Source organism: Pongo pygmaeus, chromosome 1, assembly GCF_028885625.2.
Source record: "Pongo pygmaeus isolate AG05252 chromosome 1, NHGRI_mPonPyg2-v2.0_pri, whole genome shotgun sequence".
Lineage (NCBI taxonomy): Eukaryota > Metazoa > Chordata > Mammalia > Primates > Hominidae > Pongo > Pongo pygmaeus.
Window position 1 is genome coordinate 202,640,729 of NC_072373.2, and position 25,173 is coordinate 202,665,901.

The 25,173-nt window shown below is 45.8% G+C and overlaps 2 protein-coding genes across 3 annotated transcripts in view; both read left to right on the forward strand.

Moving 5' to 3' along the window:
- DNAJC8 (DnaJ heat shock protein family (Hsp40) member C8) overlaps positions 1 to 15,556 on the forward strand; it is a 32,261-nt gene extending 16,705 nt beyond the window's left edge. Inside the window, exons 3-9 of the mRNA XM_054498213.1 lie at positions 1,335 to 1,391; positions 5,668 to 5,734; positions 6,237 to 6,331; positions 7,888 to 7,959; positions 10,794 to 10,885; positions 12,316 to 12,391; positions 14,743 to 15,556. Coding sequence (XP_054354188.1) covers positions 1,335 to 1,391; positions 5,668 to 5,734; positions 6,237 to 6,331; positions 7,888 to 7,959; positions 10,794 to 10,885; positions 12,316 to 12,391; positions 14,743 to 14,865 — 582 coding nt within the window. The 3' untranslated portion in view covers positions 14,866 to 15,556. The remainder of the gene's footprint in view (positions 1 to 1,334; positions 1,392 to 5,667; positions 5,735 to 6,236; positions 6,332 to 7,887; positions 7,960 to 10,793; positions 10,886 to 12,315; positions 12,392 to 14,742) is intronic.
- Positions 15,557 to 16,521: 965 nt separating this feature from the next.
- Positions 16,522 to 25,173, forward strand: part of PTAFR (platelet activating factor receptor) — a 52,600-nt gene continuing 43,948 nt past the window's right edge. The window contains exon 1 of one of the 2 annotated variants that reach the window (XM_063667151.1): positions 16,522 to 16,639. The gene's annotated coding sequence lies outside the window, so the exon portion shown is untranslated. Of the gene's footprint in view, positions 16,640 to 22,677; positions 22,813 to 25,173 lie in introns of those variants that run through there. The other variant, XM_054498247.1, reaches the window with a different exon arrangement.

Sequence of the window (25,173 nt, forward strand, 5' to 3'; positions counted from 1 at the left end):
TTTCGTGACTTCGCTCTTCCTATTGAATGACTTTCCCAATTCCTTTCTCCCTTGGGAAGTTATGAGAGTGGGGCGCACTGACTTGAAAATTCTCATTTTCATGTGCCACCACGCCTGGCTAATATTGTATTTTTAATAGAGACGGGGTTTCTCCATGTTGGCCAGGCTTGTCTCAAACTCCTAGCCTCAAGTGATCTCCCTGCCTTGGCCTCCCAAAGTATTGGGATTACAGGCGTGAGCCACTGCGCCCAGCCAGGGAGACCCCATCTCTAAAAACATTTTAAAAAGTCACCAGGCATGGTTGTGTGCTCCACGCACTTACAGTCCTAGTTGCTCAAGAGGCTGAGACCAGAGGACCACTTGAGCCCCAGAGCTCGAGGCTGCAGTGGCCTATGATTATGCCACTACACTCCAGCCTGGGCAACAAAGTGAGACACTGTCTCAAAAAAAAAAAATTATTTGTTTAAAGAAGTGTTGCTTAAGGCTGGGTGCGGTGTCTCACTCCTGTAATCCCGGCACTTTGGGAGGCTGAGGCGGGCGGATCACCTGAAGTCGGGAGTTCGAGACCAGCCTGACCAACATGGAGAAACCCTGTCTCTACTAAAATTACAAAATTAACCAGGTGTGGTGGCACGTGCCTGTAATCCCAGCTACTCAGGAGGCTGAGGCAGGAAAACCGCTTGAACCGCAGAGGTGGAGGTTGCAGTGAGCTGAGATCTCGCCATTGCACTCCAGCCTGGGCAATAGGAGCGAGACTCCGTCTCAAAAAAAAAAAAAATAGAGTTGTTCCTCCTATTGGCCCTACCCCTGCTCTATGGGGTTGGAATCAGACTTTCGTAGAGTGGGCCAGCCATTGCTCACAGGTTTCCACAGGTGATTCTAATATTCACTCTGATTGAGAACCACTGGGCCTTGTAAATTATAAAGTGTTCATTGGGCTATTTTTTTCTTTTTTGAGTTACTATGGTTTCTCGACATTTGCAAAAATAAAGGGAGGGGGAGTTAAACTCTTTTAATGAATGAAGGAGAAATGCAAAATTTTCTCATGTAAAAAGTAAAAATGTCTCTGGGTGTAAAATAAATTATTATTTTTATGGTGAAGAGAAAATAAGCATTATGTTAATTGAGTACCATAAGACAATATAATTGTTATTCTGTTGATTTGATCATTCATATTTCTTTAGCAATTTCTAGAACTGTGTGCCAGCCTGTGTTCTAGAACATGAGGTACTATTCTAGATGCTGATTATAATATATATAATTACTGAGCAACTCTTAAATATACATGTAATTTATTTTCACCTTTTTTATGGTTTTGATTTTGATATTTCCAGGTTCTTCAGATAGATCCTGAAGTTACAGATGAAGAAATAAAAAAGAGGTTTCGGCAGGTACGGTGCTATTTCCCTGTTTGAACTTTTTGAAAATGTATGAAGCACATGATTCTTTTACCACTTGCTATTATTGACTTGATATGTTTGGGCCAAAATTTAACTTTTTTTTTAAGGCTGTGAAACCATTTTGTAAAAAAAAGCTCATAATAATATATAAAATCTTAAATAATTTAATAACCATAGCTTACCTATGAATAGAATGAATTTTATATCCAAATAGAATCTCTGCAGCTCCTTAATTAAGAGGGATAAGTATAAAGTAGAATAATAGAGCTTGCATGGAGTTGTAACTACCAAACCCCCTGTCTTCTGGGAGGGAACATATCAAATGATTCATAGCACATTTTTATCTTTAAGCCTCCATTTGTCCGTAATTTTATCTTTTATTTTTATTCTTATTTTTTGAGACAGAGTCTTGCTCTGTCGCCCACGCTGGAGTGTAGTGGCGTGATCTCAGGTCACTGCAACCTTCACCTCCTGGGTTCAAGCAATTCTCCTGCCTCAGCCTCCCAAGTAGCTGGGATTACAAGTGCATGCCACCACACCTGGCTAATTTTTGTATTTTTGGTAGAGACAGGGTTTCCCTATATTGGCCAGGCTGGTCATGAACTCCTGACCTCAAGTGATCTACCTGCCTCAGCCTCCCCAAAATGCTGGGATTACAGGTGTGAGCCACTGCACCCAGCCGTAATTTTATCTTTTGCCAACTTAAATGAATACCCAAGAGATAACTGGTATAAAGAGTGCTTTTTGAAAGTTCTCCAGGAAAGGAGATCTATAGCTTCTGAATCTTGCCCATTCTTATGTTTAATAACTGGAACTACAAAGTTTTAAAATAAACTTTAAAAAAAATCCTTCCAGTTTTGACAGCTGAGTAACCCTCCCTCCAGCCTTTTTTTCTTAAAATTATTATTATTATTTTTTTTTGAGACAAGGTCTCACTCTGTCACCTAGGCTGGAGTACAGTGGTGTGATCTTGGCTCACTGCAACCTCTGCCTCCTGAGTTTAAGCAATCCTCCCTCCTCAACCTCCCCAGTAGCTGGTACTACAGGTGTGCATCATCACGCTCAGATAATTTTTGTATTTTTTGTAGAGACAGAGTTTCGCCCTGTTGCCCAGGCTGGTCTCAATTCTGGGCTCAAGCGATCTGCTGGCCTCGGCCTCTCAAAGTGCCGTGATTACAGGCACTAGCCACTGTGCCTGGCTGCCTTTTTTTCTGAGTTGAATAATCATAGTCCCTATAATTTGCCTTTGCAAATTGGATTTTCTGTATATTCCATGTCTTTTAAAAAAACTTTCCTTGACTTCTTTATAGTCTTATGTACTTCATATTTTAATAGGGTCTGACCAGAGCTGAATGTAATTTTCAGCTTCTGCATGAGATACTCGTTAATATCCAGTGGTGTGCTTGTTTCTTCAGTACAAATGAGTTTCCCCATATTGCTGACTCATAGTCATTTTCTGATCTACAGTTAAGCCAAGATGTTTTTTATCTTGATCTACGTAATCATATCCCATTATATAACTTTATAGCTTTTTTTCCTTCCTAAGCTCTACTCTATACTTATATTTAGCTTTTTTCCTTTTTCTAAAATTTCAAATTTTCTAATATGCATTACTAATCATTCCCATATTAATAAGCATTTAAGTTCATAGTCAAAACAACTTTTTGTGTAGCTACATAAATAATAAGAGTTAAGAATTCTTAATAAATCATTAATATGGACTGATAGTTAAGAGTGTGCATATTGGAGCTATACAACTAGTTTAAATCTTGACTATACCACTTAACAAGCAGTGTAAACTTGAGCAAGTTACATTTAACCTTTCTGAGTCTGTTACCCCATTTGTAAAATGTAATAATGGTGTCTATCCCATGAGTTTGTTGTAAGAATTTAAATGATGTATTACACAGAAGGCATTTAGAGTAAGTCTTGGCACATAATGTATCCTCACTATATGCTAACTATTGTCAGTGTGTGTTAGTCTGCTAATTTCTTTACTTGCATTGTTTGTTTCATTCTTATATCAGCCCAATTAGATATAGGTACATAGTATTATCTCATTTACAGAGCAGGAAGCTTAGGTAGAGATAGGTTAAGTGATTTGCTCGAGGTCTCATAGCTAGTAGGTGATTGAAGTTGGAATTAGAACCCAGCATAATGGTTCCAGTAATGCTGAACGCAGCGTTAGATTCCCATTTGTTCTCATTCCCCGACATAGTTCCCTGGGTTCCAACTAGTTGGTTTCTGTCAATGACAGTATGTCATGGTTTTTAACTGTGAGTATCTGAATTACCTATGAAAGTTCTTTTTTTTCTAGCTGATTTATTATAAAAATTTTATATAGAAAAAAGAATGGACAAGCACAGTGGCTCATGCCTGTAATCCTAGCATTTTGGGACATTGAGGCGGGCAATTGCTTGAGCTCAGGAGTTCGTGACCAGCCTGGGCAACATGGTGAAACCCCGTCTCTACAAAAAACGAGAAACAACAACAACAACAAAAGCCAAAAATTAGCCGTGCCTGTAGTCCCAGCTACTCAGAAGGCTGAGGTGGGAGGATCACTTGAGTCCAGGAGATTGAGGCTGCAGTGAGCTGGGATAGCACCACTGCACTCCAGCCTGGATGATAGAGCAACACTGTGTCTCAAAAAAAAAAAAAGAATAGAACAATGAATATTCATGTATCCACCATCTATATTGAACAGTTAATTTCATTTATATATATGAATTTCATATATATATATATTTATTTATTTATTTATTTATTGAGATGGAGTCCGGCTCTGTCACCCAGGTTGCAGTACAGTGTTGTGATCTCGGCTCACTGAAGCCTCCACCTCCCAAGTTCAAGTGATTCTCTTGCCTCAGCCTCCCGAATAGCTGGTATTATAGATGTGTGCCACTGTGCCTGCCAAATTTTTGTATTTTTAGTAGAGACGGGGTTTCACCGTGTAGGCCGGGCTAGTCTCGAACTCCTGACCTCAAGTGATCTGCCAGCTTCAGCCTTCCAAAGTGCTGGGATTACGGGCGGGAGCCACTGCTCCTGGCAGACATTGACTATATATTTAACTATATATATTTTTGGCTGAATCATTGTAAATTGCAATAAACCATGATGCTTTACCCCTAAATACTTCAGCTTGTACCCTTCCCAAATAAAGGACATTTTCTTGCATAATCACTTATCCCACCTAACAAAATAAGGGCTAATTCCCTACGATCATCTGAAACCCAGTCTAGTAGAGGTTCACAAAGTGCAGATGCCAAAGACTGAAGACTCAGAAGGTCTGAGGATGGAAATTAGATTGCTGTCTTTTTCAGAAGCTTCACAGGGTTGGATGAGAAACTGCTTTAGATTAGAAGTTCTTTTAGGAGAGAGATGATGTCTCATACCTGCTTTAGCCATCTTAGTGCTCAGTACAGGTTGAGTATCCCTTATCTGAAATGCTTGAGACTAGAAGTATTTCAGATTTCAGATTTTTTTCAGATTTTGGAATATTTACAGAATGCATAATGGTCGAGCATCCCTAATCCGAAAATTCAAAATGTTCCAATGAGCATTTCCTTTGAGCATCATGCCAGCACTCAGAAAGTTTCACATTTTGGAGCCTTTTGGATTTTGGGTGCTCAACCTGCATAAGGAACATAATAGGAACTTGATACTTTTCAGTCTCCCTCCTCCCCCAAATTATTACAACATCTTCATAGTGCTAGGCTTCCATTTGTTTTTGTTTTTGTTTTTTCCTGGAGACAGGGTCTCACTTTGTTGCCCAGGCTGGAGTGCAGTGGCACAATCTCAACCTCCCAGGCTCAAGTGATTCTCCCACGTTAGCTTCCTAAATAGCTTGGACTACAGGCGACCACCACCATGTCTGGGTAATTAAAATTTTTTTTTTTTGTAGAGACAGGGTCTTGCTATGTTGCTCAGGCTGGTCTCAAAGTCCTGGGCTTAAGTAATCCTCTCACCTCAGCCTCCCAAAGTGGTGGGATGACAGGTGTGAGCCTCTGTGCCTGGCATGTTTGTTCTCAACTTTGTGATTAAAACCTGAAATGTTTCCTAGTTGTACCTTTACCTTTTGGTGCTTGAATTTTGTTAAAGAGCAATATTTCTGGGCATTTAAAGAGATTTGTTAATTTTTTAAATGCTTTTTGCTAAGAGTCTCTTTTTGCCGTAGGACCTTAGAGCTTTTGGTTGTAACGAGACAGGGCAGGCTGGAAGTTAGTAAATGTTTCTTTTATTGACAACCCCAACTTTTCTCTTATTGTAGTTATCCATCTTGGTGCATCCTGACAAAAATCAAGATGATGCTGACAGAGCACAAAAGGCTTTTGAAGGTATTTGTAAATTTACCTGCTTCTGAGTATTAGATTGTGAATGGCAGAGCCTAACTGTTCCTTGTCCTAGATCAAGCAAAGACTGTTATAGTTTTGTCTTCTGGTCACCAAGAAGCTGTGGTTTTCAGTAGAGCAGTTGCCATTTCAAAGCAGAATGTTGTTGTTTAAGAAGTAGACCTTAACTTTGCTTTGTTAAAACTTTTATATGCCAACAAAGACTGTTATTGCATAGGATCATTTTTTTTCTTTGAACATAAAGAATTTTATCACTGAATTAAATCCAGATGTGGTGTATTTAGCCTTGAGTATATATTTAATTTTTTCCAAGGCTCTCAAGGAAAGTCATTGCTATAGTTGAATGTTTTTTAACTTAGTTTAACGACAGTAAATAATTAAAGTAGGGAATGCTTTAGAGAGCACAAGTCCATTTACACTGCCTGAGTATAGTTCAGACTTTCAGAGGGTGTTTGCAGAAACAGTTAATTTCAATGTTTTGCATTAGCTGTGGACAAAGCTTACAAGTTGCTACTGGATCAGGAGCAAAAGAAGAGGGCCCTGGATGTAATTCAGGCAGGAAAAGAATACGTGGAACACACTGTAAGTATTTATAGTGCTGCTGTGTTTACAGGAAGTATCAGCAAGCCTTGGGCACCTTGTAGGAGGGTACATATTAACATAGTAATGCCTACTGGCACAACCTGTGGCTACTTATGTGCTTTCCACCAGTTTGCTGTGGTGGTCATGAATAGTGTGTGCCTGAAGCTGTAATTCACCCCTAAGAGAAGAACTCAGATGAGGAGTAGCTGGTACACTGCTCCTACCTCTTTCCCTACCAGTTCTGTGTTGGGGAGAAAGGGTTGTTCTCTCCCTCTCATCACATATTGCCACTTACCCCATTCTTAGAGTGGAAACGTGGAGCAGCCTGTGACTCTTGACTCTTGATTTTTATTCTTGTCCCTGTGAAGGGTTTGGAACAAGGCTTGGCAAAGGCTAGCAAGAGGATAGGCGTAAACTTTTTTTAAAATAGGAGGTTTATGTCCATCTTAATAACAGAGTTGGGAAGAACTCAGTTGAAGGAAGTTGAGTTGTAGCTGGTGTTATTTTTGTTTGCTCTTGAGGGCATACATAAGTCTCCCATGTGGTGGGAAATGTCAGTATGGCTTTCCTGAGGTAAGAAAGGTCTTTTAACTTTTTACTTGCTGGGGCAAGAATCCTGAGGCCATTTGTAAGAGCCGTTTCAATTGTGATTGGATGTGACTTTTCACATGAAGAGCTTTGAAATCTGAGACAGAACTTTATAACCATAATAATGAATCCAGTTTCGGTGAGGAAAATGGATAAGAAGAGGAGACAAAGGGCCCATAACTATGTCCTGTGGGTCATGTGTTGGAAATGGCACTTGTAGGCCCTATCCTGGTAGAAATAGGGAAAGTGCCTGACAGTTTCTCCTTAAATCATTGTGGCTTCCTGTGTCTTTTACCTGTAAGAAAGTCATCCTTAGGCTTCCTGACCACAGGGTGGCAGTAGGGCCTTTCTGAGCCTAGAGGGTACTTGGCCTTTGCTGGTATAATAGACTGGTTAGTTCATGGAGTAGTGTCATTCTTGTATGAATGGGTATATTTAATTTTCTTTTAATCTCAGTAGTGGCCAAAGTGATAAAAGTATCAGTTAATATAGTATGTGGTTTAAGGAGATTCCACGGTGAAAATGATCAAGAATGCAGTTATAGAAATGCCAGAAAAACTACTTGGACATAATGCCACAAATTGTGTAGCTTCTTCTAAAACTTGACAAATATATTTGCTTTGCTCTAAAAACATAACCACAAGCCAAGAAAGGTAAATGAGTAGTCTGTTTCAAAGACTTTTTGGATCTGATGAGTTGGGGACAACCTCCCGTTGGTCCCCTTTCATCTTTCATTCTTCCTGGTAGATTGGATTTTAGATGAGATTAGAAAAAGGACTTGCGGTTCCTAATTTTCCTTGATTCCGTTGTTCTTTTGAGGAGGGGGGGAGGGGCTCATTTTTTTTTTTAATGGAAACTTTTTGCTATACCCTTGCCTACAGAAAGTTAAATATATTGTATGTGTACAGCCCAGTGGATATTCTCAAAGCACAGATGCTCGTCTTTTGATGAAAAAAAATTCTTTTTAGGTGAAAGAGCGAAAAAAACAATTAAAGAAGGAAGGAAAACCTACAATTGTAGAGGAGGATGATCCTGAGCTGGTGAGTTAAATATAGGAAAAGCCACTGTATCTTGTGTGATTGAGTCGACGAATTGGTGGGTTACAGAGACAGAAGCCAAAAGAATGATGAATATATGCTATTTCACATTTATTTATTTATTATTTTTGAGACTGAGTTTCACTCTTGTTGCCCAGGCTGGAGGGCAATGGCGCGATCTTGGCTCACTGCAACCTCTGCCTCCTGGGTTCAAGCGATTCTTCTGCCTCAGCCTCCCAAGTAGCTGGGATTACCGGCATGTACCACCATGCCCGGTTAATTTTGTATTTTTAGTAGAGACGGGGTTTCATCATGTTGGCTAGGCTGGTCTTGAATTTTTGACCTCAGGTAATCCACCCGCCTCAGCCTGCCAAAGTGTTGGGATTACAGGCATGAGCCACCGTGCGCAGCCTAATTTTTATTTTTTTAAAAAAACATTTTATTTGGCTGGGCGCAGTGGCTCACGCCTGTAATCCCAGAAATTTGGGAGGCCAAGGCGGGCGGATCATGAGGTCAGGAGTTCGAGACCATCCAGGCCAACATGGTGAAACCCCGTCTCTGCTAAAAATACAGAAATTATCTGGGTGTGGTGGCACGTGCCTGTAATCCCAGCTACTTGGGAGGCTGAGGCAGGAGAATCGCTTGAACCCAGGAGGCGGAGGTTGCAGTGAGCCAAGATCGCGCCACTGCACCTCAGCCTGGTGACATAACAAGACTCTGTCTCAAAACAACAACAACAACAAACATTTTATTTGAACTTAAAACATATAAATATACATTTATTTATGTATTTGTTTGAGACAGGGTCTTACTCTGTTGTCCAGGCTAGAGAGCAGTGGTGCGATCTCAGCTCACTGCAACCTCTGCCTCCCAGGTTCAAGTGATTCTCCTGCCTTAGCCTCCTGAGTAGCTGGGATTACAGATGCCCGCCATCAAGCCTGGTTAATTTTTGTATTTTTAGTACAGACGGGATGTCATCATGTTGGTCAGGCTGATCTCAAACTCCTGACCTCAAGTGATCTGCCCGCCTCGGCCTCCCAAAGTGCTGGGATTACAGGCATGGACCTCCGCACTTGGCCCAACTTTTTTCAGTTGTTGTTTTTTTTTTTTTCCTGATTATAAAAGAACACATGCTAATGATAGAAAATTTGGAAAAAGCAGAGAAATATAAAAAATATAAAATCGCAGTGTCTGTCTATCCTGTGTTTGGAACTTTTAAAGATACTGAACTATTCATTACAGACTCCTTTATCCCGTTGATGTTTGTCTTTATTAGGCACTGGGGTTGAAGCATTGCTTTTAGTGAGCAGTGTCTAGCAGGTAACAGGATAAAAGAGAAGTCACAGAGATTTAGGGACTTCTTTATTTTCCTTTCTCTCCATATATCACTCTTTGCTCCAGTGTCTGATTTTAGAATTTAGGCACTATTAAATATGCATAACAGATTACTTTTGTACTTCCATGTCTATTTAAAATACTTTATATCTGGAGAAAAATATTTAAAGGTAGAATAACGTAAGCTGGTTCTTAAGAACTCTTGAAAATAAAGAATTAAAAACTGGTAGGGAGGGCATTGTGATTTCATTAACTTAGTGTGACAGGGGCTGGGTCACTTACCTTCACTTATTTTTTTGTAATTCTTTTTAGCGATAGAGTCTCCCTTTGTCACCCCGGCTGGAATATAGTGGCATGATCTTAATTCACTGCAGTCTTGACTTCCTGGGCTCAAGTGATCCTCCCACCTTAGTGGATATTATACATTCTAATAATAACCTCTGGTGGCTCATACCTATAATCCAAGTACTTTGGGGGCTGAAGTGGGAAGATCTTTTCAGCTTAGGAGTTGAGGCTGCAGTGATCACACCACTGCACTCTAGCCTGGGTGACAGATTGAGACCCAAAATTGTTTCAAAAACAATAATAACAAATAATAATAGCTTCTGTTCCTATCATTGTAAGACTATCATATAATATACTTTTTTAAAAAAGAGATAGAGTCTTGCTCTGTTGTCCAAGCTGGAGTGCAGTGGCATAGTCATGGCTCACTGCAGCCTTGACCTCCTGAGCTCAAGCAATCCTCCCACCTCAGCCTCCTGAGTAGCTGGGACTACAAGTGTGCACCACCACACCTGGATAATGTTTTATTTTTAATATTTTTTGTAGAGATGGGATCTCACTATGTTGCTCAGGGTGGTCTCAAACTCCAGGGCTTAAGTGATCCTCCTGTCTCAGCCTCTTGAAATGCTGGATCTACAGATGTGCACCACCATGCCCTGCTAATTTTTGTTTGTTTGTTTTTGAGACGGAGTTTCCCTCTTGTTGCCCAGGCTGGAGTGCAATGGCATGATCTTGGCTCCCTGCAACTTCCGTCTCCTGGGTTCAAGTGATTCTCCTGCCTCAGCCTCCCGAGTAGCTGGGATTACAGTCATGCACCACCATACCTGGCTAATTTTTGTATTTTTAATAGAGACGGAGTTTCACCATGTTGGCCAGGCTGGTCTTGAATTCCTGACCTCAGGTGATCTCCCCACCTTGGCCTTCCAAAGTGCTGGGATTACAGGTGGGAGCTACCGCGCCTGGCCTGCACGCTAGTTTAAAAAAAATTTTTTTTGTAGCAATGGAGTTTCACTATGTTGCCAGGCCAGTCAAGCTCTTAGCCTCAAACGATTCTCCTGCCTTGGCCTCCCAAAGTGTTGGAATTACAGATGTGAGCCACTGTGCACAGCCCATGCCAGGTTTTAATCTGCTTTATCTTGGGCTCCAAGTGAAAGTATGTGGTTCAAGTTGCTGGTAAAAATATTTACTCTGATTTTCTTTTGTTCTTGATTTTCTTGCAGTTCAAACAAGCTGTATATAAACAGACAATGAAACTCTTTGCTGAGCTGGAAATTAAAAGGAAAGAGAGAGAAGCCAAAGAGATGCATGAAAGGTACATATCAGTATATTCATTTAAACCATATTTAAATACCTAGATTAACTAACCTTGGTCTTTGGTGATTTTCCTAATGAGGGAATTATATAGTATACCATTTAAGAGACTATAAAAATAGTTACCTAAAAACAGTCAAGCTTTTGAATCACCAGGGTAAGAAGTTTTTTTCTTTGACTTTTGAGAGTTATTGAATAGCTCTGTCCTTAGGGAGTGTATTTTTTATTTATTTTTTTGAGACAGTCTTGCTTTGTAGCCAGGCTGGAATGCAGTGGCGCGATCTCTGCTCACTGCACCCTCCACCTACCAGGTTCTAGCAGTTCCCCTGCCTCAGCCTCCTGAGTAGCTAGGACTACAGGTGTACACCACCATGCCCAGCTAATTTTTTGTATTTTAGTAGAGACGGGGTTTCACCATGTTGGCCAGGATGGTCTCGATCTCCTGACCTCGTGATCCGCCTGCCTTGGCCTTCCAAAGTGTTAGGATTCAGGCATGAGCCACCGCGCGCTGCCAGGGAGTTTATTTATTATCAAAAGCCTTGTTGTGTGTGTTCTTCCTGAAGTCCTGGAGTGAAATAAGCAGTTATTAAGGTCATTGTTACTGAGGCCAGAACCTTTTGTGGGACTAGTGGCTACAGCTTTGGTGAGTGTATAGTACTGTAGTGTCATCAGTAACAAAATGTTTAATGTTCTAAAATATGATTTCTCTTGAACATCAGAAATGTTAGAATTCCGCTTTTGTTGCCCAGGCTGGAGTGCAATGGCGCGATCTTGGCTCACTGCAACCTCCACCTCCCCAGGTGATTCTCCTGCCTGGTTAATTTTTGCATTTTTAGTAGAGACGGGGTTTCACCATGTTGGTCAGGCTGGTCTCAAACTCCTGACCTCACGTGATCCACCTGCCACAGCCTCCCAAAGTGCTGGGGTTACAGGCATGAGCCACTACATCCGGCCGAGTTTTGTTTCTTTACGTATTTTATATTGTTGCTTGGTATGTACCAGTAACTAAAATTTGCTAGTTGAGGTTGTGTGAAATATCTTTGTTTTTGGATAGGGTTTTGTCCAGAGATCTTAAGAACTTTGGCTTTATAATGGTCATTCTGCTGAAATCAGGTGGCCTGTGTTCTCGACATAGCTTTATCACCGAAAGAGCCCAAAACCTCAGATTGCTCTTGGCCGGGCTTTAGTTACTTTATCTGTGTAACAGGGATATTTATGTCTTTCCCCACAGCCATGCCCACAGTCTGATCTGCGTGTTTTAGAATGAGACATTCATGAAAATGCTATGAGCCCTTTCCAGACAGTCATCTTTGTAGACTTCTAGGGAATTGATTTACTATAGATGCTTGCTTCTGTGGGGAGATGCCGCCTTGTATGGTTAATTCAGTCTGTAAGTATCATATAAATACTGTGATGTGATTTTCCTCCTAGGAAACGACAAAGGGAAGAAGAGATTGAAGCTCAAGAAAAAGCCAAACGGGAAAGAGAGTGGCAGAAAAACTTTGAGGTAAATTTCCAAGGTGGCCAGGGATTCTAATTCCAGAATAAGGCAACTTGGTTCCTGTGGCGCTCCCAGGACTGAGTGGGGCAGTCAGAGGGGAGTGGGATATGTGGGGAAGAGTGGGAGTGGTGAAGAATGAGGCTGGTCCTGGCTCAGCCTCCTGTAAGCTCTGTAGCCTTGGCAAGGACAATGAGGATCCCTGAATGGCTTTTTAAAAAACTATTTTTTAAAATTATTGTTTAATTTCTTTTTACAGCACACTAACAGTTTCACCCTGAATGGTTTTTTAGATTATAGTAGGCACAGCTGCCCAGTGGGCTCAAGAAAAATGGATTGCACTTTTAATTTAGGGGGTAAGCATAGAGTATTGTGCTGCTTAGAGATCTGTTAGTAGATGCTGAAGTTCTTGTGCCCCCAATGTCCTGCCTGCAGAGAGAGTTAGAACTTTTGAACTTGACTCTTCTTTGACACCCTGGTTATATGCTTCAGGTGGTTGGCCAGAAGGATTGTGGCAACATTCAGTCTTTTCTTCTATAGGATTTAGGACTCGTGGTTAGGGGCTGGCTAATCAGAGTTGACGACTTTGTTTCTGTTCCACTTCATGTATTGAAAGAGAAAAAATGATAATGAGGTAGAGGTCCTAGTGGCCATCCCTACACAACTGGCTAGGCATTGTACTGGCTTTGGAGCAGCCATCCAAGTTTTGGGGGGCAGCAGAAAGGTGTAGTGGAAAGAGTAGCTGTACTGCTAGTTAGCTATATGGCTTTTAGAAAATCATTTAACCTTTTTGAGCCTCAGTGTTATTTGTGAAGCATTGGTAGCAGTACACACCATAGTCGGCTTTTGGTGAAGATGAGAAATGCCATATGCTGGCCAGGCGTGGTGGCTGAAGCCTGTAATCCCAGCACTTTGGGAGGCCAAGGTGGGCAGATCATGAGGTCAGGAGATCGAGACCATCCTGGCTAACATGGTGAAACCCTGTCTCTACTAAAAAAATACAAAAAATTAGCCAGGTGTGGTGGCTGGCTCCTGTAGTCTCGGCTACTGGGGAGGCTGAGGCAGGAAAATGGTATGAACCCAGGAGGTGGAGCTTGCAGTGAGCTGAGATTGTGCCACTGCACTCCAGCCTGGGTGACAGAGCCGTCTCAAAAAAAAAAAAGAAAGACCGGGTGCGGTGGCTCATGCCTGTATCCCAGCACTTTGGGAGGCTGAGGTGGGCGAATCACGAGGTCAGGAGATCGAAACCATCCTGTCTAACACGGTGAAACCCCGTCTCTACTAAAAATACAAAAAATTAGCTAGGTGTTGGTGGCGGGCGCCTTTAGTCCCAGCTATTCAGGAGGCTGAGGCAGGAGAATGATGTGAACCCGGGAGGCAGAGGTTGTAGTGAGCCCAGATCGCACCACTGCACTCTATCCAGCCTGGGCGACAGAGAGAGACTGCATCTCACAAAAAAAACAAAAAAAACATATGCTAAACGTCTAGCTTTGAGGTCCCCAACAAATGGGGCCTCAGTGTTGTGATGATTATTACTGATTTCATCCTCCTCTTGCAACCTGTAGCTCATCCTGCTTTCTAGGGGTGCTATGACACTTTCTTGGGCCCTTGGGAGTGGGAAGAAAGCTCTATTCTACTCTTTTTTTTAAGACAGAGTTTTGCCCTTGTTGCTCAGGCTGGAGTGCAATGGCATGATCTCGGCTCACCACAACCTCCGCCTCCCAGGTTCAAGTGATTCTCCTGCCTCAGCCTCCCGAGTAGCTGGGATCACAGGCATGCGCCACCACACCCGGCTAACTTTTTATATTTTTAGTAGAGACGGGGTTTCTCCATGTTGGTCAGGCTGATCTCGAACTCCCAACCTTAGGTGATCCACCTGCTGTGTGAGCCACCATGCCCGGCCTATTCTACTCTTTTTTCTTTTTTTTTTTTTTTTTTTTTGATACGAAGTCTCGCTCTTGTTGTCCAGGCTGGAGTGCAGTGGCATGGTCTGGGCTCACTGCAACCTCTGCCTCCCAGGCTCAAGTGATTATCCTGCCTCAGCCTCCTGAGTAGCTAGGATTACAGGCACCTGCCACCACACCTGGCTAATTTTTGTATTTTTATTAGAGACAGGGTTTCACCATGTTGGCCAGGCTGGTCTTGAACTCCTGACCTCAGGTGATCTGCCTGCCTCGGCTTCCCAAAGTGCTGGGATTATAGGTATGAGCCACTGCACCTGGCCAGCTCTATTCTACTCTTGGGTTATTCCAGAGGACTGAACTGGGCTGGGCTACAGGAGGGTGGGTGGATGGCAGAGTAGGTTTAGGCCTTTCCACTCATTAACTGGTCTCCTCACCTCAAACTTCTTTTCTACTTAGGAAAGTCGAGATGGTCGTGTGGACAGCTGGCGAAACTTCCAAGCCAATACAAAGGGGAAGAAAGAGAAGAAAAATCGGACCTTCCTGAGACCACCGAAAGTAAAAATGGAGCAACGTGAGTGACCGCCCAGGGTCACAGGCACAGAACCTTCCCCCTGCTATCTCCCTTCCTGCTTCGAAGGACTCATTCTTTCCTCCCACTTCCGCCCCAACATAGAGTAGTATTTGCTTTTTAGTCCATTTTGTTTTCAATACAATTTAATATTGATCAGAGTAATTCTTTTGTACATTGAAATGAGGGGCTTGGTTTAAAAAAAGACCTTCCCCTCTCCCTGCCCCTAGAACAACCAGGATTAGAAGGTGCCGCCGTTGGTGCTGCCTTCTCTTCCCACAGCCTGTAACTCAGTGTTTTGTACTTCACTGAATTGTGATGGTTAGAAACTTCGTGGATAGTTTGTGGAAATCATCCAATTAAACATACTGCTTAAAATGGTGTTGCTGTGACTTCAGAGACAAGCCTGGAAGGGGCACCTTAGGAAGCCCCTTCACTTCAGTTGCTTGCTTCTGGGTGTGCTCCCTTCGAAGGCCCAGATGAGACAGGGAACACTTGTGGGCACACAGAGCGGCATCTGATGCCCTGTGGTGTTTGGCATGTGCCCCCCATCTATTGACCAATCAGTGTGGCATGAGGCCCACGCCACCCAAACCTTTCACTTTCCAAAGAGCTAGCCGTCCTCCACCCAGTACCATGTCCTAGCCTGTCTGCATTTGTTAGTGGTAATATTCTTTATGTATAATAAATTTTTATACCCAAGCCATTGATGTACTCTTCCTTGTACTCTCCCTTGTCTGGCTTGGCCGAACCCCAAAATGCTTTGGGGTTGGACAGACCTGGCTGAACCTTAGTTTCTTCATCTACAAAATGGGAATATAAATTACTGCAGCAGCTTTTAGGGCGGATTTGCCATGGCATATACAAGGTAGCTACCATAGTGCTCCTTGGGTATTGCCAATATCCTATTATTTCTGTGTAAAATGAAGATACTGATTGTTTTGAGGATTAAATGAAGTAATATATGAAAGCGTCCAGCTCATAGTCTATGCTCAGACGTCCTGCTTGCTTTCAGGGACAGAATCAGCCCTCGGGAGGGGCCTAAAGTGAGAAGTGGAAAGGTGACACTTGAAATGTGAAGATACAGGAAACTAGGTGACTCAAAACTAGAGTTTTGCTTTTTGCAGTGTCTTGTAGACGAGTAAACAGGCACAATGACTATGAAAGGCACCATGTCTTTTAGTATCATGAGAAGTGCAACTTTCATTTCTCTGTGGGAGAGGACAGAGGCTTGGGTGTCTTACTGTCCTTCCAAGTACCACTGAGCACATCCAAACCACACATGAAGTAGAGCACAGTGGTGAGTAGGTGGGTGGGTGGGTGTGCCTCTGGCTAAAACTGGACCAAGGCAGGGGGAGAAAACGTTTAGTTGCCCTGCAAAAGTGATACATGCCGTGAGGTAATGCAGTCCTGACTGGGGGACAGTGATTATCTTTTCTAGCCAAGCAGAGCAACCCCATTTCAGTCCAGGATGTGGGTGCACACACCGCTTCCTTAGAGGTTAAGTGGTGGTGGTTCAGTTCAGCTATCTGCAAACTTACCTTTGCCCTCAAGGAGGCTGTGCCAGCAATTAGCTATGGGTGTTAGTTCTCACACTGCTATGAAGAACTACCTGAGACTGGGTAATTTATAAAGAAAAGAGGTTTAATTGACTCATGGTTTCACAGGCTGTACAGGAAGCCTGGCTGGGGAGGCCTCAGGAAACTTAACAGTTGTGGCAGAAGGTGAAGAGGAAGGAGGCACGTCTTACATGGCCGGAGCAGGAGGAAGAGAGCGCAGGGAGAGGTGCTGTACACTTTTAAACAACCAGATCTCACTATCACAAGAACAGCAAAGGGGGCGGCCCCTATGATCCAAACATATGGATCATATGACCTCTTACCAGGTCCCTCCTCCAACATGGGGGATTACAATTGGGCATGAGATTTGGGCGGGGACACAAATCCAAATCATATCAGGTATGTTTATTCATTGAACAAATATGCTGGTTTAGAAATAAAATGGTGAACAGTGCAGGACCCCTGTTGCCTGTCTCACAGCTGGGGCACACGGGCAAGGAGACTGTGTCCACTGCTCCGAGAAGGGGGCCTTTGATCTCATTTTTAGCAGCCAGGGAATGTTTCCTGAAGAAAGTGGCCCTTTTAAAAACTGGAACCCAGGGGCTGATGCATCAGTTAGGAGTGTTTTGGCTGCAAGGAATAACTGGCAAAAAGAATTAGAGGAATATTTTACTTCCATAAGTGGAGACAGGTGGTTTCAGGTATTGTTCATGGTGGAATCATTCATTCAGTAATACCTCCAAGGAAACAGGCTCTTACTGTGCTTCTCCGTCCTCTCTGGAGGGTTTGGCATCTCATAGTTGCAAGAAGGTTCTAGCACCACATCTTATAACAACTACCAAACAGAAATAAGTCATCCAGGAAGGAAAATTTTTCCCAGAAGATGTCACTGATTAGAAAATGGGTCACATGGACACCTCTTGGTAAGTTTGGCTGGGAGAGCTGCGAAGAACAGACAGGCAATACACCAAGCCTTACTCCTTGGGATTGGGCACCTGTTTCCAATAAAATAAAGTTGGCAAAGATGAAAGAATGCCTGCTGGAAAGGCCGGGCGGGGTGGCTCACGCCTGTAATCCCAGCACTTTGGGAGGTCAAGGCAGGCGGATCACAAGGTCAGGAGGTCGAGGCCATCCTGTCTAACACGGTGAAACCCCGTCTCTACTAAAAATACAAAAAATTAGCCGGACGTGGTAGCAGGCGCCTGTAGTCCCAGCTACTTGGGAGGCTGAGGCAGGAGAATGGCGTGAACTCAGGATGCAGATCTTGCAGTGAGCCGAGATCGCGCCACTGCACTCCATCCTGGGCGACAGTGAAACTCTGTCTCAAAAAAAAAAAAAAGAATGCCTGCTACCTGCTAGAAACAATGAACAGTGTCTGGCACAGAAGGGGTGGGACTTGAGGGAAAGGTGTTTCTGTCAGAGGGAATGGCATGTGCAAAGGCCCAAAGGGTAAGAGAATAGCCCATTCATGGGACTGAACAACATTTGTTATGCCTAGAGCACAGACGTGAGGTGAGATGAGACCAGGGAGATCATAATGGCATATTGAGGAATTTGGGTTTCAGTCAGGACATCCTATTTTCCTAGATGGACCAAAGTCTTCCCACTTCCTTTCTGGCGCATTTTAGTGACAGGCCCACTGGGAAGATCAGTGGTCCCAGCCCATTCTCATAACCCTGCTTGGAGCAATCTCTGTGATGACCTGGCTGGGGAGAGGGGTGTGTGCTGGGCATTGACTTGAGGCAGTACAGTCAAGACTGGCCTCCAGGGTGGGGCTGTGGCTATGGCAGTGCCATCCTCTCCCACCCCTTCATCCATGAATAGGTTAAGGGGAGCTCTCTGGGTAGGGAAGGCTTGCTGGAGGAGTGCCAGCGCCCAGAGAAAAATGAAAGGCTGGATGAGCCACTTTTCTTGTTTTCTGTAAATAATGGAGCAGATAGGCTCCCCAGCTGTGGAGCCAACTGCTGGCATGAGGACCTTTGTGGGCAGAGGTGAGGTGGAAAGAGCCAGCCAGGTATGGGTAGAAACCCGGCATATGGGCCGGTAATATCAGCTCCGAGCCTCAGCATCCTAGTATGTAAAGTGGGAATCGCACCTTTAAAATGAAGTGTAGGCTGGGCGTGGTGGCTCATGCCTGTAATCCGAGCACTTTGAGAGGCCGAGGCAGGCAGATCACTAGAGGTCAGGAGTTTGAGACCACCCTGGCCAACATAGTGAAACCCCATCTCTACTAAAAATATAAAAATTAGCTGGGCACGGTGGTGCAGGCATGGTGGTACGTGCCTGTGTCCCAGCTACTTGGGAAGCTGAGGCAGGAGAATCACGAACCCGGGATGTGGAGGTTGCAGGCAGTGAGCCAAGATCTTGTGCCACTGCACTCCAGCCTGGGTGACAGAGCGAGACTCCGTCTCAAAAAAGAAAAAAAATATTGTAACCACTGAAAGAAAGCATCAGCTGTTGTTGCCTTCTGCATTCCAGTCACCTGAACCCCCGCACCCTATGGCTGTGGCTTCTTAGCTGCTTCCTGGAGCAGCCACAGCCAGCTTCACTTTCTGGCCCCTCCCGCTTCCCTGGGGACCCAGTGGAAGTAGGAGGAAATGTGTGGGAGGTTGTGGATGGGTCTGGGCCTGCTCTAAGGGTGGAACTCAAGGAAACAGGATTTGCCCCTCTCCATGTCCTTCCCCCTCTCCCCAACCTCAACCTAGCATATCTGGATCATCTGTCCCTTGCTGGAGGTTATCAGTGCTTCTCACCATTAGAACTGGGGGCTCGGAGCTCGGCAAGGGCACTGTGGAATGAGTGCAAAAGGGGCTTGAAGTCACCCACCTCTTTGAGTTTTCTGCTCTGCCATTCATTAGCATTGTGTCTCTGGCAAATCATTTCCCCTCTCTGGACTTTAGCTGCCTCCTCTGGCAAAATGAGGGTAAAAACACCTTCTCCATTCCTGTTTTGCAAATTAGTGAGATTCTGTTCATTATAAAAAGCAAATGGAGGCAAACCTTCCAAATGGAGACAATATGCCTGCATTTGGCATCAGACAGACTGGAGTTTGAATCCTGACTCTACTGTGTGTGTTACTGTGAGGGTTGAGGAGGTCAGGGAAGCCAGGTGCCCAGCACGGTGGGGTGCACAGTGGCCATTCCTCCCTGTCCCACTCCTGCTGGTTGTTCCCTGCTTTAATAAGGGGATGAAAGAGCTGAGGATTGAGGACACCTGGGAAGCTAGTTAAAAAGACATCCTTTTTTTTTTTTGAGACAGGGTCTTTGTTGCCCAGGCTGCAGTGCAGTGGCACGATGATCATGGCTCACTTCTGCCTCAACCTCCCAGGCTCAAACTATCCTGCCTCACTATGTTGCTCAGGCTGGTCTCGAACTCCTGAGCTCAAGCAGTCCTCCCACCTCAACCTCCTACAGTGCTAGGATTATAGGCGTAAGCCACCGCACCTGGCCTACAAGGACATTTTCTGATCTCCCTGAAGATTCTGATTCAGGATGGGGTATGTGTGTGTGTGGTGGGGAGACAGACAGCTGGATCTTTAACAAACTCCCAATTTAACCCAGCCAGGGCTGGAGCCATCAGGCAGGGACAGCCAGTCCTCCAAGAGGTGGGGGGTGGGTGGAGCTTAGGGTTCTGTCAGTGATGCCATTATCCTAACCACATACGTGTGGCTTAGCGGGGCTGCCATTTCCCTGGTGGGAGATAGGCAAGCATAGCTAGAAACAGCCTCTGAAGGATTGAACTCCTTGGCTTCCTCCAGAGTCCTTCCAAGCCTGTATTGCTCCATGGGCTGCTACCTTGGAATCGCCTGGGTGCTTGTTAAAATTTCACTTCCTGGCCCCATCACCAGCACTGCTATATCAGAATCTCTTTTTTTTTTTTTTTGAAATGGGGTCTTGCTCTGTCACCCAGGCTGGAGTGCAGTTGTGCGATCATGGCTCACTGCAGCCTCAATCTCCTGGGCCTGAACGATCCTCCTACCTCAGTCTCCCAAATAGCTGGGACTGCAGGTGCGAACCACCATACCTGGCTAATTTTTTTTTTTTTCTTGGTAGAGATGGAGTCTGGATTTGTTGCCCAGGCTGGTCTCGAACTCCTGGTCTCAAGTGATCCTCTGCGGCAGCCTCCCACAATGATGAGATTACAGACATACACCACTACGCCTGGCCTAAACCTTTATTTAATTAATGTATTTTATTTTATTTTTTTTTTGAGATGGAGTCTCACTCTTGTCACCCAGGCTGGAGTGCAATAATGCGATCTCAGCTCACTGCAACCTCGGCCTCCTGGGTTCAAGCGATTCTCCTGCCTCAGCCTCCTGAGTAGCTGGGATTACAGGCGCCCACCACCATGCCTGGCTAATTTTTGTATTTTTAGTACAGATGGAGTTTCACCATGTTGACCAGGCTGGTCTTGAACTCCTGACCTCGGGTGATCCACTCACCTCAGCCTCCCAAAGTGCTGGGATTACAGGTGTGAGCCACCCCGCCCGGCTAAACTTTTATTTTTAATAAGTTCTCCAGCTGAGTCTGATGTGGGGAAAGGAGTTGACTCCTAACCCTCACTCGACAGGAGCTTGGGTAAATAAAGTGATTTTCATTTACTGAATTCCTGGTACGTGCCAGTCATCATGCTAAGTGTGAGGTAGGGAGTATGTGTGGCTCTTACAGACTTAGGAAATAGGCTCAGAGAACATTCACTGCAGGGGTCAAGCTGAGGACCAGAGGTGGCAGTTATACCCTCATCTGGCAGATTCTTAGAGCTGGCATTTGAGAATGTCCACCCAGTTCTTCTCTCCCCTGCCATGGCCCAGTTTGCTTTCCTCTGTGGCCTGACACCTCTGCTCCCTGCTAAGCCCAATATTTTGGTTGTGGTAGGGGGCGGTGGGGAGAGGTATTAATAGAAATAGAGTAACTTTCAGTGCAGAACATGCAAAGCTGAAGCACTGGGTGCAGTCCTAGGCTTTTGCTAGAACTCTGGTCCTTTGCCTTGGTCAGACAAGGGACTCCTCAGTGCAAGGGTTTGTCTTCTCCCTCAGCCTGATGGCTATGGGGACAGGGATGGCTTTGTCTCCCTCTCAGCCAGATATGGCTTCAGAAGGCAGAATCTTCTTTTTCCCAGAGGCTGGGCATTTCTGAAGGCAGGTCCGTCTCCCCTTCTGTTGAGGGCACCTGTGGGCAGGGCTTTGTCACACCCATTGTACTGGCCTCCTGTGGGCAAACTGGCTGTGTGTCCCCTCAGGGTGCCTTCTGAAAGCAGCTTTGGGTCCTTTTCATCAACTTGGGGTTCACTGGATTTGGGGCTGTACCCATTGAAGCCCGGGCTCCCGAGGACAGGGCTGTGTCCCCATCTCCCCCAGGCTGGGGGCTCCTGAGGACAGGGCTGTGTCCCCATCTCCCCCAGGCTGGGGGTTCCTGAGGACAGGGCTGTGTCTCCATCTCCCCCAGGTTGGGGGCTCCTGAGGACAGGGCTGTGTCCCCATCTCCCCCAGGCTGGGGGTTCCTGAGGACAGGGCTGTGTCTCCATCTCCCCCAGGTTGGGGGCTCCTGAGGACAGGGCTGTGTCCCCATCTCCCCCAGGCTGGGGGCTCCTGAGGACAGGGCTGTGTCCCCATCTCCCCCAGGCTGGGGGCTCCTGAGGACAGGGCTGTGTCCCCATCTCCCCCAGGCTGGGGGCTCCTGAGGACAGGGCTGTGTCCCCATCTCCCCCAGGCTGGGGGCTCCTGAGGACAGGGCTGTGTCCCCATCTCCCCCCGGCTGGGGGTTCCTGAGGACAGGGCTGTGTCCCCATCTCCCCCAGGCTGGGGGCTCCTGAGGACAGGGCTGTGTCCCCATCTCCCCCAGGTTGGGGGCTCCTGAGTACAGGGCTGTGTCTCCATCTCCCCCAGGCTGGGAGCTCCTGAGGACAGGGCTAAAACCTTCTCTAGGTCAGGGCTCATCTCCCTCTCAGTCAAAGGACCCAGTTCTTCTCTCCCCTGCCAGCCCAAGCCCAGCCCTTCCTCCCAGAGGGGCGCAGCATCGGAGGGGCCCAGCCCAGTATTGTGGGATGAGCTGGTGTGCCTGGCTGGATGTGGGTATTCCCGGTGACCTTGGTGTCGGGGCTCCACCCCAGGAGTTGGCTTCCTGGCCTCAGCTGCCCTGCCCACCCAGCAGAGCCCGGGGGCAGGCCTTTCCTAATCCTTCATCCTGTTGCTGCTCATTGGAGGGTAGAGCAGAGTGAGTCACACACCTGTGCCTGGGCCCGTCCTCTGCCTCCTCTCCACTCATTACCTGCTACCTGAGCTCCCTGAGAAGTCATCCAGGAGCTCCCCGAGAAGCTGTCCAGGAAACATGCTCTCAGGGGCCCCCCATCTGCCTCAGCCTCTTTGTCACTGCCTGGACCACCGTCCCTGCTGTTTCTCAGGTAAGAGGCTGCTGTCCTGAGGGAAGGGCTAAGTTTCAGCCGCTTTGTCTAGCTGCCCTGCAGAATCCCCAAGGCTGCTCAGATTCTGGAAGGGTCCACAGAGCTAGATGATGTCTGATTTCCCTCCTGTTGGCACCCCCTCAAGGACACATGGCCCGTCTTTGTTGCCCACAGACACAGCACAATCCTCTCACCCCTCAGGGCCATTCACACACACTCACCAACAGACACAACATTCCACACACACCACACAAAACACATCCTCGTCACCCACAGAACCCTTTCACAACACACAACAGACCCTCATCATCCACAGATACAACCCATGACCCTCCCTATACACATACACGAATGGGCACCAACGGACAATATTGCCTCACGTGATGCAGATCCTAACCCAAGGGAAAACATCCTTACAGGCACACAACATGCACAACCGCACTGACAGACCCACACCCCAACCCGGAAGACCCTCCACCCACTCACTGCAAACAAACCTACTCCGCAAGTTCTCACAAATATCTTCCCTACACACACACATACACACACACACACACACACACAGACACACAGCAATGCAACCATCTGTACCTATCACAGAACTCCCCTTCCCCTAGATGCGCCCGCCCTACTGTTCAGTCCGTAGGTCAGTAACCCCATCCCCACTTCTCACCCTCCCGAGCTCATGCACTGGCAGCCAGGCCGCACAGCGGAGCAAGAAGGGCAGAGCTGAGCCAGGGGTCCTAGCTGAGCCAGGGGTCCCAGCCGCACTAAAGAGCATGACAGGAGAAGCTAGCACTCCCAGCTGTCTCAGTGCTGCTTCCTATGGCCCTAGGACTTAGAGCACACTGATAATAAAACACGGGTGGATCACCTGAGGTCAGGAGTTCGAGACCAGCCTGGCCAACATGGTGAAACCTTGTTTCTACTAAAAACACAAAAATTAGCCCGGCATAGTGGCGGGTGCCTGTAATCCCAGCTACTCGGGAGGTTGAGGCAGGAGAATCACTTGAACCCAGGAGGCGAAGGTTACAGTGAGCTGAGATCCCACCACTGCACTCCAGCCTAGGCACAGAGCGAGACTCTGTCTTAAAAACAAACAAAAAACCCAGCATTTACCACATGCCTCCTGGGAGCCAAACACCATGCTCAAGGCTTTTACAAGCATTATCTTTTTTTTTTTTCGAGACGAAGTTTTGCTCTCATTGCCCAGGCTGGAGTGCAATGGCGTGATCTTGGCTCACTGCGACTTCTACCTCCCAGGTTCAAGCGATTCTCCTGCCTCAGACTTCCAAGTAGCTGGGATTATAGGCATGTGCCATCGTGCCCGTCTAATTTTGTATTTTTGTAGAGATGGGGTTTCTCCATGTTGGTCAGGCTGGTCTCGAACTCCTGACCTCAGGTGATCCACCCGCCTCAGTCTCCCAAAGTGCTGGGATTACAGGCATAAGCCACCGCACCCGGCCACAAGTATTATCTTATGCAGTTGTGTAAAACCTTTATGAAGTAAGTATTATTATCTTCATTTTACAACTATGGAAATAGGCTCAGAGAGGTTAAGAAACTTGCCTAATGTACCACAGCTAAGAGGCTGTAATGGAATTTAAACTTAGGTAAGTCTGGTCCCAGAGTCCACCTTTTTTTAAAAATGTTTTACTATTTATTTATTGAGACATAATCTCACTCTGTCGTCCAGGTTGGAGGGCAGTGGCAGCACGATCTCAGCTCATAGCAGCCTGGACACCCCAGGCTCAAACGATCCTCCCGCCTCAGTCCCTTCATGAGTAACTGGGACCACAGGCATGCACCACCATGACCAGCTAATTTTTATATTTTTTTGTAGAGACAGGGTTTCATCATGTTGCCTAGGCTGTTTTTGAACTCCTGAACTCAAGCGATCCTCTTGCCTTGGCCTCTCAGAGTGCTGGGATTGCAGCAGGCATGAGCTACCACACCTGGTCTCTTACTTCTTTTTTTTTTTTAATTAAAAAAAAAGAGAGAGAGAGAGGTAGCAAATTAGCAAGTTAAAAGTTCAATAGATATAAAAGAGTACATAGAGAAAAGACGCTCTCCTATCCTTGCTCTCCAACCACCCTATCTCCCTCTTGGAGGAAGCCTGAGTTACTCTAGGAGACCTCTCTCTTTCTCTCTCTCTCTCTCTCTCTCTGTCTCTGTCTCTCTCTCTCTCCCTCTTCTTTTTTCTTTTTGTAGAGATGAGTTTTCACTATGTTGCCCAGGCCGGTCTCAAACTCCTGGGCTCAAGTGGTCCACCCACCCTGGCCTCCCAAAATGCTTGGACTACAGGCATATACCACTGCGCCCGGCTGGAGACCTTTCTTTTAACCACTGAGTTAGACTCAT